This window comes from Aquila chrysaetos, chromosome 6 (genome assembly GCF_900496995.4).
Source record: "Aquila chrysaetos chrysaetos chromosome 6, bAquChr1.4, whole genome shotgun sequence".
Lineage (NCBI taxonomy): Eukaryota > Metazoa > Chordata > Aves > Accipitriformes > Accipitridae > Aquila > Aquila chrysaetos.
In genome coordinates, this window is record NC_044009.1 from 12,051,489 (window position 1) to 12,067,788 (window position 16,300).

Sequence of the window (16,300 nt, forward strand, 5' to 3'; positions counted from 1 at the left end):
AGTAACCTTGTCAGTTTGTGTGCATCTTTACTGATGAGCATTGTAGAGACTAGTAGCACTCCTGAGCAGTTCAGTAAAGAATGCTCTTCTCTATTGAATTAAAGCGTCTTCCAGATGACTTGGATCTCAAGTTCTAGGTGAGGCTTAATGAAAACACATTCCATCTTATTGCTAGGGAGTGTTGGCCTTCTTAAAATGCATGCTGTTAACTGCTTCTGCTAATTTTAGAACATGTGTTCTTGAAATGCCAGTAGTAGCTACATACTTACTAAAATTGAAAGTAAAGGGACTTTTCATTCCCTGGAAGATGTGTTTAAAAAAAAAAAAAAAGTATTATGCAGAAGTTCTGTGTTTAATTCTGTCATGGTTGAGGCTCAGGAATTCTTGACTGACTTGTGCTCAGGTTTCTGTTCAGTTTCAAGTAACTGGACGGGCTGTGCAAACTAAAAGCAATGTAGTTGTGCCTGAATGTATATTAAATACAAGCACTAATCCTGTGGGACAAAGGTTCAGCATGTCAAAAGTGAACTCTTGTGTTGGCATACAGGTGAAAATGTAGTAGGACTTAGTACAAGTGTGTATGTCCTGGAAGTTGAACGACCTTACTGAAAGCTTATTTCAGTTCACAATAACTTGCTTTGTTTGCCCCCCAAAATTTGGACTGTAATTTGCCGTGAACAACAGTGAAGAATTATGATGGCAGGTTGCTACTTTTTTATGTTTGAAAATAATTTTGAGCGATTACTGATTGGGTTATGGCACTGTTAGCTTTCTGTGTAACCTGGCTAGAACAACTATTACCTGTATTACTGCAGTTACAAAATTTCACAGCCTTGCAGGGGGTTGTTTAATTTTCTTGGTAGCAGCCCAGGTTTTATGTGACATTTAGAGTACAACTTTTCTTTTTTTTTGTAATGGAGGTTTATTTGAGACTGACAGTGAATGGGAAAGGATTGATGTAAAGAACAGAGCCACTGATATGAAACTGGGTAATTTGAAAGGGTGAGAACAAGACAGGGTGTTAGGTGAAAGACTAACACAGTGGGTTTGAGTGTGTTTGGGTTTCTCTTAGTTCTGTTAAATCTGCTAGCTGGAGATGTCACCAGAATGAACTTTTATACTGCTATCCCACAGTGGATGAACAGCTGTGCGTTCAAGGTCTGATCTCACAGTCAAAGGCCAAGAGCAGCTCCGTGATACAAGAACAGGTGACACTCTCCTCTGGCATGTGTAGCTGTGTGGTGCTGATAGCGGGGAAGGGCTGTGAATTGGACACAAAGTGGTCACCCCTGGTGTACTCAGCTGGTCTAAAGCCTTCCCTTGAAGTGGTCTGGTGATTCGTGTCTCTGATTGCCACAGATACTGGAGTTAGTTTCTTATGTAAGCTGATTGATCTTGATATTTAAAGCAGTCAAGAGTTTGTCTCTGCTGCTCCTTGGTGAATGGCTTCGAAGTTTTGAGCATCCTGATAATTGTGCTTTCTTCTGCTTGCAACAACCTTAACCAGCCTCCCTGTGCAGTGCTTTTGTTAGACACATGGTGTTTGCTGTGGGAATAATGACTAGAAGTCTCCTCACCTCCATCTATAGACTGAGCATTAAAGCCTTTATTTAAAAAAAAAAACCCACCACCACCCCGTCCCCCGACCTCAACACAACCCTTCAGCTGGTTTTCAGGTGTTTTCCTTGAAGCGGGGAAAATGGTCATAGCCTTTGTGTTACGTGACAGAAGAGTACCTCCTTGAAAGAGGAACTTGCTGCCTGTGTGGGGTCTAGAAATGGGGTGGTTGGAGCCTCTGAAATGGTATCATTTTCATAATGACATGAGCTGATGTGTAAATGTTTCTCCTGGCTTAAAGGTGATCTGAGTGGCAGCTGAAGCTGTGTGAGGAAAGGATAGGTACTGCAGGGTGCTATTCTCAGCGAGGTCTGCAGCTGTGGGCAACTGCCTCTGATATATTCATTATTTGTCAAACAACTTAATGTAACCTTTTCCTTAAGTGAGCTAGAAGGAAAATACTAGCTGGTCAGAATCTTTTTTTATTTCTCTCTGTCTAGGAGAACAGGCAGTTATCACCAGGTGTTTGTAAATAGACAGACAGTGAGCATTTGAGGCAGTGCATACTGAATGCTTAAGTCTGATCAAATGCTTGACCCTGTAATCACTTGCAGTGTTTATCTTTACAAACAAATCTGCAAACTATTACATTATTTCCTAGAAATATTTAGCAAGCTAGTAGGTCTGATGCTTGTCTGTCAACAGAAAAAGAAATGTTTTCTGGTGGAAGCATTTCATTCAGAACTGGAACTCTGGCTCAGTTTGATTTGTTTGTGGACTTAGCAGGATGGATAGGACATAGTATTGAACATGAGTCATTTATTTATCGGCTGAACTATAACACTACATAAGTTTACCAGGCTTTACCATTCAAAGCCGTAACTAAGTTGAACATCTTCAGAACCTTGTTTAGAAAATGGAGGTGCCTATGAACCATGATCTCTATGCAGATCAGAGGCAGTGATCAATCTTACTTTGCTGCTGGCTGCTACTTTGAGCTAACTCTTATTTCATCAGGTTTTATGGATCTGCAGAATTCCTTTGCTGTTGAGTCATGTCTAAGATCAGCTGTGACTGAGTAGCTCGGAGAAGGTTTTAAGCAAAACAATGGTACTTTTTAGGCCTTTGTCAGATGCTTACTTGGCTGTAACTGTTGCAAGATAATAACTGCAATAAATATTGCAAAGAAAGTAGATCTTGCATTCTCTGAGCAGTTGTTATGAGAACTGTTAAATTAGATTTCTGGGAAAGGGATGAAGAGCAAGCTCTCGTGGCTGAGCAGGAAGAAAAGCATTTTGACTTTGGCCTAGTAACTGTTCAGTGGAAAGAATTTATATTGACTTTGAGTAAGCTAAGTGAAATATAAAAAGTCAGGATACCAGGAGAGTCCTGTACTACTAGAACTAATTTGGACTTGACTGGAGTTTTTTGTTTGTTTTTCAGGAATGACAGAATCAGGCTAATAATTATTAAACCTTTGCCTAAGACTAATAAGAATTCCTGTAGAAGAATGTCAGATGCTTGTTTTTAAACACTGGTAAATACAATTTAAGAAAAAAGCTGACAGGCTGATACTCAACTCTGAATTAATGTTTTCCGCTTATGCTTAGTATTAAGGGGAGTACACCAATAGATGAAAAGGTTGTCAATAAGAATTCGATGTCTTTGCTTATTTTAACTTAGCTGTATGAGCTTGTTAACCTTTTGCTTTCTTACAAATATTAAGTTGGTGATGTTGAAGGTGGTTGCTTTAAGATGAGTTTGCTTATTTGTTTACAGATCAGCTGTGTCTGACTTTTGATCTGAAACTCAGGCAGTGGCCTGGATGAAAAAATGTGAAGGGACTCTGGTTTGCTGTTCATATGATACACTCTTTTCCGTTCCTGCCTGTGATGCCTAAGCGTTGAAGTAACTGATTGCTACTACTTCATTGATTACCCTTGCTGCCTTAGAAGAACCTTCTAATGAGTTTCCTTGTAACATGCCTCTTACACTAATAACTAATGATGGAGATGGATGGAGGGTCTCCAAAAAGATCTTTAGGATGTTTCAGGCTTTTATCACTGCTTATACTTGCAGGGAAGAGCAGATGATAAACAGAAAACTGAAATGGGAGGTGGGTGGATGTTCAACTTAATAAACACATTCAGAAAGGTACTTTTGGTTTTGCATGGAAGGAGAAAAGTGAGGTGCATCTGCAGCCACCCTTCTCAGCTCAAGAGTTTAGTATGAGAGATTAATTATTGAGGGCAGATTTTCTTGGTGGATTCTCTAGCTCTGTGGTAGTGGAAAAGGTGGTGATTAGCATGAGTTGGTTGGAAATGCAGAAAACATCTTAAACTACTAGGAATTGTTGCTGTTCAGAGTAGGTTCCAGTGAGGGGAGGATTCATTTCAACAGCTCAACTTACCTTAAATTGAACAACCCACTTGAATTCAGGCTTTGCTTGCCTTCTTGTGTCTTTGCTGTCTTTTGCTTTTTTTTGGTGAACTTTTCATTCCAAACTAAAGATACCAGGAAATTAGTCCGATATCTTTTAGATAAATGAACTTTGTTACAGGGGAATTCCCCATGTTAGAGTGGGGTAAGCTTTTTAAGGCATGGGTTGTGGCAGCTGTAGTTGGCTGTGCCAAATGTAATATGGACCAAATAATCAAATAAAATAATTTCATTAATTTCAAAACCCTTTTTCTGGAAAATTCCTGACTTTTGAATTTCAGCGGGCTTTGGAAATAGCAGTATACATTATAGTTTGTAATAATGTAGATCTGTCTTACTAGGCTTGTTCTCATATTAAAAAAAAACAAAAGGACATCAACTACTTCAGTATATCTTTGTTAATGTTGGGGGTGAATTTCTTTGACAGGCTGCTTTGAGTGAGGCATGCTCTGGAAGGCAACTTTAAAAATAGAGCTATTCTAGCACCTAGGTTTTAGCATAACAATTGCTGATAGATGAAAACTGTGCTGAAATATTGACTTGAAGCATAAGCCAGGATGGTGAGGAAAGGGGTCAATAGAAAAAGCTGATTTGTAGCTGCCATAGTCTTTCCCTGGTAAGTAGTGTACCCAGTGTGCTTGTAAAAGCTTGCTTGCAAGCATTAGCATGATTACTAATGTTGGGAGCTGACCTAAATCAATAAGAATGCTTGTTTCTGGAAAAAAATGTAAAGCAAAATCATACAATTTTGGAATAAAACACAAGGAGATACCTACCTATCTATCAACTACTCCTGGTAAGCAAGTATCAGAAGCTTTTAAGAGATCAGATTGTAGCTTTGGTAGTAAAAAGATATACAGAAAGCATTGTACTAGCCATTTGCCTAAGACACAATACTGATGGGGGTGGTGGTTCTGAAGGTTGCTCAGTTTTGCCAGTATAGTTGATTTAGGTCACTCTTAAAACCTGAAATTTTTTGAGGATAAGCTGCTGAGTTCATGACTGTGTGCATTTTGTGGTTTACCTCGCATTCAAGGCATCTGTAGGAAGCGAGGATTGGAGATAGCGGCTGCAAATGCACTTGCAAAGTAGATCTCCAACCAAGCCCATGGTTTAATTCAGACTTACCTTTGGGCCTAAACAGCAAAGTGCAGCTCCCTGTTTGCTTGAACTATGAGCTATGTGCCATTTGAGTAGCAGGAATACAGTTGATGTGTAAAAGTAAGATAATTTAAAACTTGAAATAGTTGGTCCAAAATTTTGTCATGTCTCATGTATGAAAAACTGAAAAGAAAGCTTTACTGTAAGGATGGGGGATATGTAGAACTGAAGGTGTTGCTAGAGGATTAGCCCTGCAGGTTTTTTCCTGTAGCTTAAACAAACAAACCCTCTGCTGCATCAACAAAAACCACCAAACAACTGAAGCAGTTAGTATGCAATGCTGAGTAAGAGTTGAATTACATTTATGAGATTATAATAACGGAAAAGCCTTCTAAGCAATGATGAGGACTTAATTCCGTTGAGTTGGCTAATAATGTAATGCTCTAACAATCGGTTATAAAAGGATTCCAGCAAGTAGGAATTAACTTCCTTAACTGATAACTAATGCTAAGAAATCACTATCTCATACTTGGAAAGGCACAAGTGGTTTACTTAAGCAACATGTATAACTGCAAAAAATGTACAGAATGTTTAGGCCTAGACTTCAGATAATTATAAAACTGAATAAAATCTTAGGTGGTTGGTCATGACTGCTGAAAATATATTAAGCAATACACTTATGTAATACTTGCTAAAGGGTTGAAAATTAACCAAATGGTCATAATCTAGGAGTAAATAAAAAAAAACCCCTAAAATGGATGAAAGCATAGCATTTTGAACACATTTTCAGATGGAAATAAATAGTAGGTCTGAGTCAAACCTCCTGACATGACTCTTATGCTACAGAAACTAAAAAGCCAAACTTGAACCATTAACACCTGGATAAGTAGAAACTGAATGAGAGGAAAAAGACTGAAGAACTGTATTGAGCTTATTTTCTTATGTAAGCTGGCTTATTCAGTTTCATGTAATTTATCTAACAAATGTAAAACTATTATAGGTGTTTTGTACTTAGAGCTTCAGAAATTGATGGAAAGTGATAAGTGTATTCATTAGTATATTTTAAAAAAATATTTAAGTGGAGATTGCAAGTCAAATGCAGTGTCCTATTGAGTAATGTTGGTTATGTTGAAAAATAATCTGTAGGGTGTTTGTAATCTGAGGAGTGAATAAACAGAAGGTTAAATTCTGTGGGATCTCTGTATTCATTTTTCTGACTTAAACAGGTAGATCATTTATTTGTAATAGCACATAGACTATAACCGAGGTAAAATTTTAGTTTCTTGCCATGTACTACAGAACTAGTTCTTAAACTATGATGCATATGCTTTTTAAATTGAGCTGAAATTTGCGTGAGAATCATGCTAAGAATTAGAGGAAGAAAGGAATAAAAGAAGGGACCTAGATAAGGGATTTTTGGAAGAAATAATCAGAATATGGCTTCTGCTTTAGGTTATATTGTGCCTCTCTAACACTTTCCAGTTAGTACTCTGTTTCTGATCCTCTCTGTTCCACTTTAAATCATCTGAGACATGTATAGGAGGACTAAAACTAGAAAGATGGAAGTAGTGATAAAGTTCTCTCCATCTAGAAAAGCCAACGTACCGGTGGTAGAAGTGGAAAACTTGCAAACCATAAAACGAATTAGCTTGAACTGCGTTATGTAGCCAAACCAATTAGTGGTGAATGTTAATGAAACATCCCTGTTACAGTTAGTATAGGCTGGGTATTCCATAGCAAGCCTCAGTGATGCTGACTTTATGTACCTGCTTGAAATTGCTGTTCATAAAATTGGAAGTACAAGGCTAGGCTTGCTTTTTAGGGCTTCAGAAATTTGAGACTTTGCAAATACCAGTAGCTGTTCCAGTGAGAAAGAGGTTGTAATTACTTGAATGAAACTTGACTGACATACGAACAGAAAGTACCTGTTGAGGTCTTATTGCCAAGTGTGGATTTGTACTTAAGCAGATATAATTACATGGACTTTGTACTGGATTGTTTGACAGATTAAATTTCTATGATAGTGCAAGGTAACAGTAGGTCACAGTCCATGAGTGAAGTTCCTAAGAATATATATTCACAGCTGTGGTGATAATCTGATTAATTGAAAACTGATTCAATTCATAACAAATTCATGTTGTTAGATGCAAAAGTGTCAATGCCAATTTTCAATGACAATTATGTGTAAAGTCAGTGTGAGGACTGTGCATCATAATGGTCTTCTGCGGTAGCGCTGGTAAAATTTGAATGGGGTCTGCACTTTAACATGCTTGGCTGCTTCTTGAAGCCTGAAACAGTCCCCTTAACTTCTGAAGTCTGAAGTAGTGACAACTGGCCTTATGCTAAAAAAAGGTTGGTTTTTCTTTTTTACCCTGGTTATCAGGCTAAGAACTAAATTGATATCGGGCAGCCTTTTACCAGTAGATACCAAGTGCAATATAAATCTGTCTGGCTGTTGCATTAAGTAAATAGGAGGTCTTATATGTGGGACTTGGATATTGAGCGCATGGACTCAATAGCAGCTGGTGTTCTATTTTCAGAAGCCTCTGAGGAGCTGTGATCTGAAAGTGTTGATCTGTTAGCCTCTTAGGTCAGCTCATCGGACAGTCGAGCGTGGGCACGCAGCGAGGCTGCAGGGCAACTGCAGGATGTTCTTCACAGTCAAGACTGTGGGTGGAAACAGTGGTAACTGGGAATTCTTCCTCTTTTGCAAGAGGAAAAAATAATTTTCTGGTATAATGTAAAATAAGCTGCATCTCTTTGGATAGCTGAAGTTGTGACCTTGAAGAGCTCTGTACTTCTCTGACAAGTTCATTTGAAGTCCTGACAATGTGAACCAGCATATGTGCATATAGGCAGTGCACAAGCTGATTTCTGCACCTTGCTTTTCTTGGGAAGGATGTTATTCATTGCAAAGGAACTTGAAGATGACTCATCAAATATAGGTATGATATTTTCCAGCTTGCAGTACAGTTTCTGTTCTGAAAATAATGTCTTTGAGCACATTTCCTATTAAAAATCAGTCCCAAGATGCCTGTTTCTAAAGTAATGCTCTAATGAAAAATTGCTTGGAACACAGTGAGTTCATCTTTTCAGACTTATTCAGAGTACCTTGCAGGTATATCTGAATAAATTTCAGTCCTCTCTGTTGGTATTCAGCTGGTGCCACTGTAAAATGGAGATGGGTTTGTCAGAAAGGGATTTAATAGGAGAAAACTCATTAAGTGTATTGTTGGGTAGATACAGTAATTCAGTAAGTTGAAGTGATTCATATGCATTCCTGATAATTTTTAAGAGGCTTTTTACGCAATGCATGTAATTTTATGTTTGTATTTAAGTTTTTGCTTGTGGAAGCGAGTATGTGGCTGACAGGCAGTCTGGAGTTAGAGGCTTTCAGAAAAGCTTCAGTGGGACACAACTATTGCTTATGGTTGTGCAGAGAGCAGTGGGTTTCTATGAATTTTTTTGAAAGCCTGGATAAGCAAACACTCTGTTAATAGTTACAAAGGACTGAAAACCCTGGAGGAACCGACTCATTTACAGTTAAAAACATCTGAAGAAAGGTAAACGTTTGTAGAAGTGGAATGTTTGGAAACAGTTAATTACTTCATGTGTCCTCTTTGCTTGTCTGAAAAAAGCTTTTAGAAAGGACTGCAGACATCTGCAGTGCTTTTTAATATTTGATGGGCTTGTACAATTCTCCTTACAGAAAATTCATGACCTGCTCTATTTCTGTGAGTCTGATTTGGAGACGGCATGAGTAAAAGAGATTAGATGGATTCCTTATCTTCCTGTTACAATATAGCTGTTGAGAGACTAAATCTTCTGTTACAGATTTACTTAGTGTTTTCTTCTCATGTCTGTTACCTCTGTATCAATAGATAATTTTTAGGGATCTGAAACTGAATCATGTTCTCCCAGGATGCTTGTTTTGCTTATGTTTGGAATAAATGCATTGGTAAGGTAGAGGTTCACTGCCTGATTCTGTTAGGATTCTTACTGCCGAAGAAGTTGTTTTTAAAGCTTTAGCAAAAATCTGAGTACCACCTCAGCATGACTTGTATATGCAGAAAGACTTTCAATGCAAGTAGACACAAGCAAAATTGAATACCGTTTCAGATTGAGAAAATCATGAAAACATGAACTTGTTTTCAGTCTGTGGATTCCATAAGCTTCCTGTTTGACATGCTTACCTTTGCTTTCCTTCCCTTTACTCTCTAGCAAAGGGAAGTTTATTGACATTTGATTTCTCCTCCTCACATTGCGAAAACTATTTAGAAAATAGTCAGACTTCTATGAGATAGTAAAGAGCTATAGAAGCCTACTGAAGACACTTTTTTGTGATAAAGTTTGGTAAAAAGAGAAAATACAGTATCAGCTGAAATGTTTCAAAAGAGCTGTTTGTCCATAGAAATTTTTTTTCTGAGGGAGTGAGAAAAATACTAAATTTACATGTTAAAATCCTCACTTCTCAAAGTTGTTTACTTTTTTTTTTTTGTACCCTGTTTAGGGGTATCTTGTGTATACTGTAGCCACAAGATGCAGTAGAGTTTTAGTTGTAGGGAATGTGGACTTTTGGCACTTCATGTGACCGTGATATATACTAGCTAAGTATATGGTACTGTATTTTCTAACTTTAAACTACCCAAAGTCTTGTTAGTCTTTAATTCTGTAGCTGATTATGTCAGTCCTCCAGCACTGATAACCAGTTGTCCATAGTCAGTTATGGAGAGTAATGAAAATAGGTTGTTTTCTCATCAGGCCAGGCTTTGGTAATGTCAGCTGAGCATTTTTAGAGTGGTTCAGGTAAAGGTGTAAGAAATCCTTGTAAGCTGAGTGTATTGATTCATGGCATAGCTGTAATGGTAGCAGCTTCTTCCCTTGGTAGAGCTAAAATGAACACATGGTGTATATCAGAATCTGTTAAAGATCTTTTTTGTCTGTGTGGTGTTCTGTTCCCAAGTAGTCTGTCAGTACTTGGCAGAAGTTACGCAAATTGTAAATGAGTGCTTTCAAAAGAAAAGAGCCGTCAAATTCTGATCTGTTGGGGGGGAAAAAGAAATAATCCTTGTTCGTTTAAGTGGTACAGTCTGGCAGTTGGATCACTTGTGGGACTAGGTGGAGAAGAATTTGAAACTCTTGGTCTGTACCTGACCCACCTAGTCTGATTTAACTTTGAATGCTAAAAATTGTATGCTTTAAGGGTAGTATGTTAGGATAAAAGTATGTTAATGTACAGATAAAAATACTCTTTTCTGAAGTACTTGAAGAAAAAAAGTTAAATACTCACTTTGGTATGTCCCCCCAGTTCAATTCTGCATATCCAGTGATTCTGTCACAAAGGAATATTTTTAAAAATGAGGTTTAACAGGTTAAAGAAATGTCAATAGCAGAGTCTTAGTATTTGCAGTGAAGAGTTATTTAAGTCCCTGATGTTACTTGTGTGGTCTGAACAACTCTGAGTTAGTTTAATATCCTTATACTTTGTCATTAGCTAGTTGGAAAACAACAAAACACTTGGCTGGTAGAACTTCTCTGCTTGCATGCTATGATTTCACTATTCCTTATGCAGCAGAGGCAATCTTGCAGTGATGTTAAAGTTTGAGTTTCATTTTAGAAATCTTTTTACATGGAAAATACCTGCAGTTCGAAATACAGTGGCAATAGTTAAGACTTAGTAAATTCTGAAGATTTTTCTGAATGTTTGAATGTTTGCTTAAATTGGTGAATAATAATGAAGATGTGATGTGATAGAAAGTTTGTCATGAATGATGAATAAACTCTATCTGTATGTCTAAGAAAAAATTGAGCTCTTTGCCTTTGAGGATCTTAACTCTGATTTTTTTTTCTTTTTTTTTTTTTCTTTTTTTTCCTCCTGTAAGGAGTATCCACACTAAGAAATTCCATTTTCTGGGAGTTCCGATGAGTTGTAAGCCTCATGCATATTGTTGTTATCCCAGCAGGAACTGGTGAAAGTAAATGCTAGGCTAGTGATCATGAAGAGTGCTTGATGTCTGCTGAGGGATCTGATAATATACAAAATTTCATGCCTTTGCTTCAAGTCATCCTTTTGTGAAGACAAAAATATGGGATCTTATTTTTTTAGAAATGGCAGCAGCAACAACAGCAAAACCCTAAATAAATCCAACCCCCAAACTGTTAATGTTTTTCTGCCATTGGCAGTAAGCAGTAATTAACTTCTGCACAGTATTAACTCAGCTGTGCTTGGTAGCAGTCAAAACAACATGTTAGTTGTGTATGATTAATAACACAAGAAAAAAATGTAGAACTAAACCCACTGACTCTCTAATGCTGTTAACAGTTCTTTGCTGGGCTGTTGGTAAATCTAATTACATGCTGATACTACTTACTGTGTTTTGTAGTGCGGCTAGATAATGTGATCCAATATCAGCTTTTTTAAAAGTCCCTGAGATAAGGGGCTGTAAGATTTTCTTGGTGTTCATCAGCTTTTTGTCAGTATACCTCTCGGCAGCATTGGTGTTTGTATCTTGCAGCCTAGAGATCTTGATGGTGAGTAAGTTCAACAACATGGTTTAGGAGATAGATAGCAACTTCTTTCAAGGAATTCTTTCACTTTCAGAAGTTTAGGTGCTAGGAACTGAAATATCAGTTTTATAGGGTGGTTTTTTTCATTTGTTTTCTCTTATGTAGGTGATGGATGCTTGCTAGAAAAGGATTTGACAGAGGCAGCCCTAATATTTGGTTTCAAACATAAGTAGTAGAGTTATAAATGAACTGATGTTTTTATGAACTCTTCTGTATCAAAGTACTATTCTCAAGATGCTAAAAGCATCCTGGCTCTGTAAATGGAAAAGAGAAATTTTGATAAACTTCTGAATGCTCGGGCTATTCAGAATAATTGGAGCATTTCATGTTTGCAGGGACTTCAGTGATTAATTGAAAGTACTTGTGTGCTGGGAACTGTGCAGTATACTAAAGAAGGAGAATGAGCTCTTCAATGAGAAAAAAAGAACATTCCAGTTTGTCAAAGTGTTTTTAATAAGCATGCTTAATGTTTAAAAAAAACAAAAGAAATTGAAAAAATTCTCATTGCTTGTGTGAATATACATGAAACTGCACTTAGCAGTGGAGCAGGATTGTTTCTACTGTGATTTCATAATATTATTGTTGTAAGAAGATTGGCAAGTGAATGGTCATGCTGGATTTTTTTTTTTTCTTTAACTGGACAATATTTATGTGAATAGTGTCTATTGGTAGAACAGAGTAGCAAGATAAATACTGTGCTGTGGGCAGATCATTCTTGATTAGTAGGTTGTACCTGTGCAGAAGAGAAGACATAGATGTTCATGATCTCTGAAGGTGAAATAATGATTCCTGTTGCGAATCATCTCTTTATATGAGGAAGAATTATGTTAGTTTGAGAATCTTTGCCTAAACAGTATTTGCCACTGCCGCTATCAGAACCTGTACTAATCCTGTGGTTAAGAAAGTGAACACAAGGGCTTATGCATCAATTTTCAGTTGAATTTTGTGGAGTCTTATTCCAGTCTCCTCAAGTCTGACCTTCTATAGATAGTGCAAGTTAATTAGCATTAATCATTGGTATGTTAGTAAATGCAGAATTGGTTTGTACATGAGGAACTATAATACCAATAATTCTGGTGCCATTTGGAAGCAGAAGAATGTTTGGGGAGAGTTTCCTGTGGTATCACTGCGGTGAAACTCTGAAGATAACTGGTAAGTGAGGTTAAAATCTTCCAGGAGCATGGTATTGAAGAACGTAATTTGCTAATGGGTGTCCAGAGGGTAGGAATCCCATAACTCTTTTATATTGGCTCTAGGCCTTGGAAGGTCTTGTCATCTAACTGAGAACACGACTTGATGGAAAGTACAATACTCTCTTTTAAATGTAGTTAGTTTTCTCTAGTCAGAAGAGCGGGTATACTATACAGCAGGCAAAGGGATTTATAACTAAGGTGTGTGCAATGTATAACAGAATAAAAATCAATCTGAGTTCTGATCGTGAACTCCCAACATGTTAAGAGTGTGCTTTTTGGGGTGAAAAAAGTACGTGCTATAGGGACAATCTGTATTAAAGAACCAGTAAGTAAGTCCATGCTTAAAATACTATAAAACAGCACTTTAGGTTACCCTGAGAATTTTTAGTAGTGAAGTCAGGATTTAGTCAGAAACTTAAAGGAATAGTCCTTGAACAGGCAGTTGCTGTTGACCTTTTCAAGCTTTAGTCTGTAATGAATGTGTTTGTTGACCCACCTGGGAGCTTACAGAACCAGTGCAGATGGTATTGTGACAGCTGACCTAAACTGTACATGCTGAGTTCCCTGATAAACTAATTCATATTTTTATAGTGAACTTGACTAGATAAATTAATTTCTTTGTAGTTGTTTTATACCTTGTAGTGATGATCAAAACAATTGCTAACTATTACTAGACTTTTACTTTAAATTAATGATGACTGCCTCTTTGTCAAAAGTACCGGAAGATGATAGCAGTGTCAGTACTTCAGTTTAGTAAATGAAGAACAACATACCATCCTGGTAGAGGAGTGAAGAATACAAAATGATTTTTGAATTAGTAAAAGCATCTATTTATCAAGATTGATATCTGACACAGTATTTATAGAACTGTTTATTTGATCATTGAAAGAGTGGTGGTTCCAGGAGAAGCCCAAAGGAGGAAGTAAATAAGGATTCTTTGTTTTCATTCTTGTGCTGGCGAGCGAGGCACCTCAATAATGAAACTGTTTAATAGTGTTTGAAGTGAGGCAGATACTCCTTGTACTGATGTCTGAGGTGCTACTTATGCTAAAAATAAAGTTATAATTCAGCAGTCAATTAATGTATGATTGTAGAAATAATTACATATTTACTTTCTTAGAGTAAGATAAATTAAAAGCTTTTTTTTATTAATAAGCACTTGTCCTGTCTTCTAAATTTTAAGTCTGTGTGAATGTTTTGCTTAAAGCAGCTTCTGCACAGGAAGTGCAATTCTGGCAGAACATCTGAGGGGGATCATACAAATGCAAAACTGAGCTGTTTGATCTTGGTTCATGATCCTTTTGGTTCATGATTTTTCATTCCCTAAAAGAGCTGCCTAATTAATTGCCCTTAAGGGGTAGCTTATCCAGACATACTGGAAAAAATGTGAAACTTCATGTCCCCAACTCTTGGTATTGATAAGTTGGCAATAATGCCAAGCCATAAAAGGAGTTTGTATTTGGAGTTTCCTACTAGGTTAGTGGGGATAGATGAGACTAGGACTTAAGAGTCTAAACCAGCATTAGGAAATCAGTGTGGCCTCTCCAGCTTCTGTCACTTTATTTTTTTACTCCCTTTTTTTTGGCCTACTTTTCTGAAATTTTGACTTCTTTTCTGAGTGAATGTCCTCAATTACAAACTGAAATTTGCTTTATTTTATGGCATACCTTAAAAATATTTTATTGGGTTTTAAAACTCAATGCATCTGTAAAACTCTGGAGAATTTAAAGAAATAAGCCTGACTTGCATACTAAGTACTTAGTTCTCATGGAAACTGACCTAAAATCTTGAAAGATTCTGATACTGTATCAGAATGCCAAGCATCATGTCCTGTATCCTCACACCCAGATCAATCCAAGTTCAAAATATTTCTTATGCTATTATCAGGCAAGCATTAGCCATACTGAATACCTTCAGATACGTTAGAAAAGGTGCCAATTCCAGATGACAAAACAGTTTTCTCTTGGCTTGCAGGTTTCCTGTGAGCCTTGAGCAATGTGTATTTTGCTTCACCCTGCTGCTTTGCTGTGTGCTTTGTCATAGCTAGCACCAACCCAAATGGTGCTGCGCAAGCATGTCAGCTTGAAACCTGAAGCTAGGCTTTTTTTTTTTTAATAGGTCAAAGTTAGAGCTGACTTGATCAAGCATATAGACCTTATGAACAAGCTCATAGGAACAAGTTCATTCTCAGGTGTAAGTGGTGCCAGGCATTGAGGAGCAGCTAAAAATATTAATCAGACTTTTAACAATGGTATTCTTTCTTTCAAATGTGACTAGCACATATGGTCCATTTCAAGCACCATGTTATCGTTTGCTGTTTTTTTTTAATTGTGTGAAATATTCAGTGAGTGAATCCCACTAATGTGTTTGCTTAAAAAGGCAAAACCTATTTTATTTTTAAAAAATGCAAGTAATGCAGCCCGTTAGCATCCATGTTAGGAAAAACAAACCTCTTGGGTGAATCCCAGGTTAACCTTTTGTCCTAGTTTCAGCTGGGATAGAGTTAACTGTCTTCCTAGTAGCTGGTACAGTGCTATGTTTTGAGTTCAGTATGTGAAGAATGTTGATAACACTGATGTTTTCAGTTGTTGCTACGTAGTGTTTAGACTAATGTCAAGGATTTTTCAGCTTCTCATGCCCAGCCAGCGAGAAAGCTGGAGGGACACAAGAAGTTGGCACAGGACACAGCCAGGACACCTGACCCAAACTGGCCGACGAGGTATTCCATACCATGGGACGTCCCATCCAGTATAGGAACTGGGAAGTGGGGGCAGGGAATCACCGCTCGGGGACTAGCTGGGTGCCGGTCGGGCGGGTGGTGAGCAATTGCACTGCGCATCATTTGTACATTCCAATCCTTTCATTATTGCTGTTGTCATTTTATTAGTGTTATCATTATTCGTTGTTTCTTTTCTGTTCTATTAAACTGTTCTTATCTCAACCCGTGGGTTTTGCTTCTTTTTCCCGATTTTCTCCCCCATCCCACTGGGTGGGGGGGGGAGCGAGTGAGCGGCTGCGTGGTGCTTAGTTGCTGGCTGGGGTTAAACCATGACATCTTTCTTTGATAGCATTCAAATTTTCTTTTGTGTAGATTTTGAAATTATTTTTCCATTATGGTGATGCTTCTCTCCTGCTCTCCAAACTGAAATGGACTATTTAAAAGCCAGAGGAGCTTTTTGCCATGGTTCTCCACCATGGGTTTTTTGACATTGTTTGCTCTTGAAGAGGCACCACTGTAGCAGCAGTCTCTTAGAGAATTTTGTGGCTCTGCTTGTGGATTAGTGAACAGTGCTGTCTTGAAATGGATGGATCGGAGCATGTTTTGCTTGCTGAATTTTGAAGAATAACTAATTCAATTTTATTTATCGTGAGATGAAAAGGTTTTGCATTTCCCTTGTCTTAAGTGGATTGTCATTTTGACTTTAGTGTGAAAGTTAAGCATG

General features: G+C 37.6%; 1 protein-coding gene across 7 annotated transcripts in view; it reads left to right on the forward strand.

Annotated features, from left to right (window-relative positions):
• The window catches only part of AGAP1 (ArfGAP with GTPase domain, ankyrin repeat and PH domain 1), a 397,188-nt gene that overhangs the window by 21,247 nt on the left and 359,641 nt on the right, over nucleotides 1–16,300 (forward strand). Inside the window, exon 1 of one of the 7 annotated variants that reach the window (XM_030016799.2) lies at nucleotides 7,982–8,042. The exons of the other annotated variants lie outside the window; for them this stretch is intronic. Within the exon in view, the coding sequence (XP_029872659.1) occupies nucleotides 7,997–8,042 (46 nt within the window). The 5' untranslated portion in view covers nucleotides 7,982–7,996. Of the gene's footprint in view, nucleotides 1–7,981; nucleotides 8,043–16,300 lie in introns of those variants that run through there. 7 annotated transcript variants of the gene reach the window in all.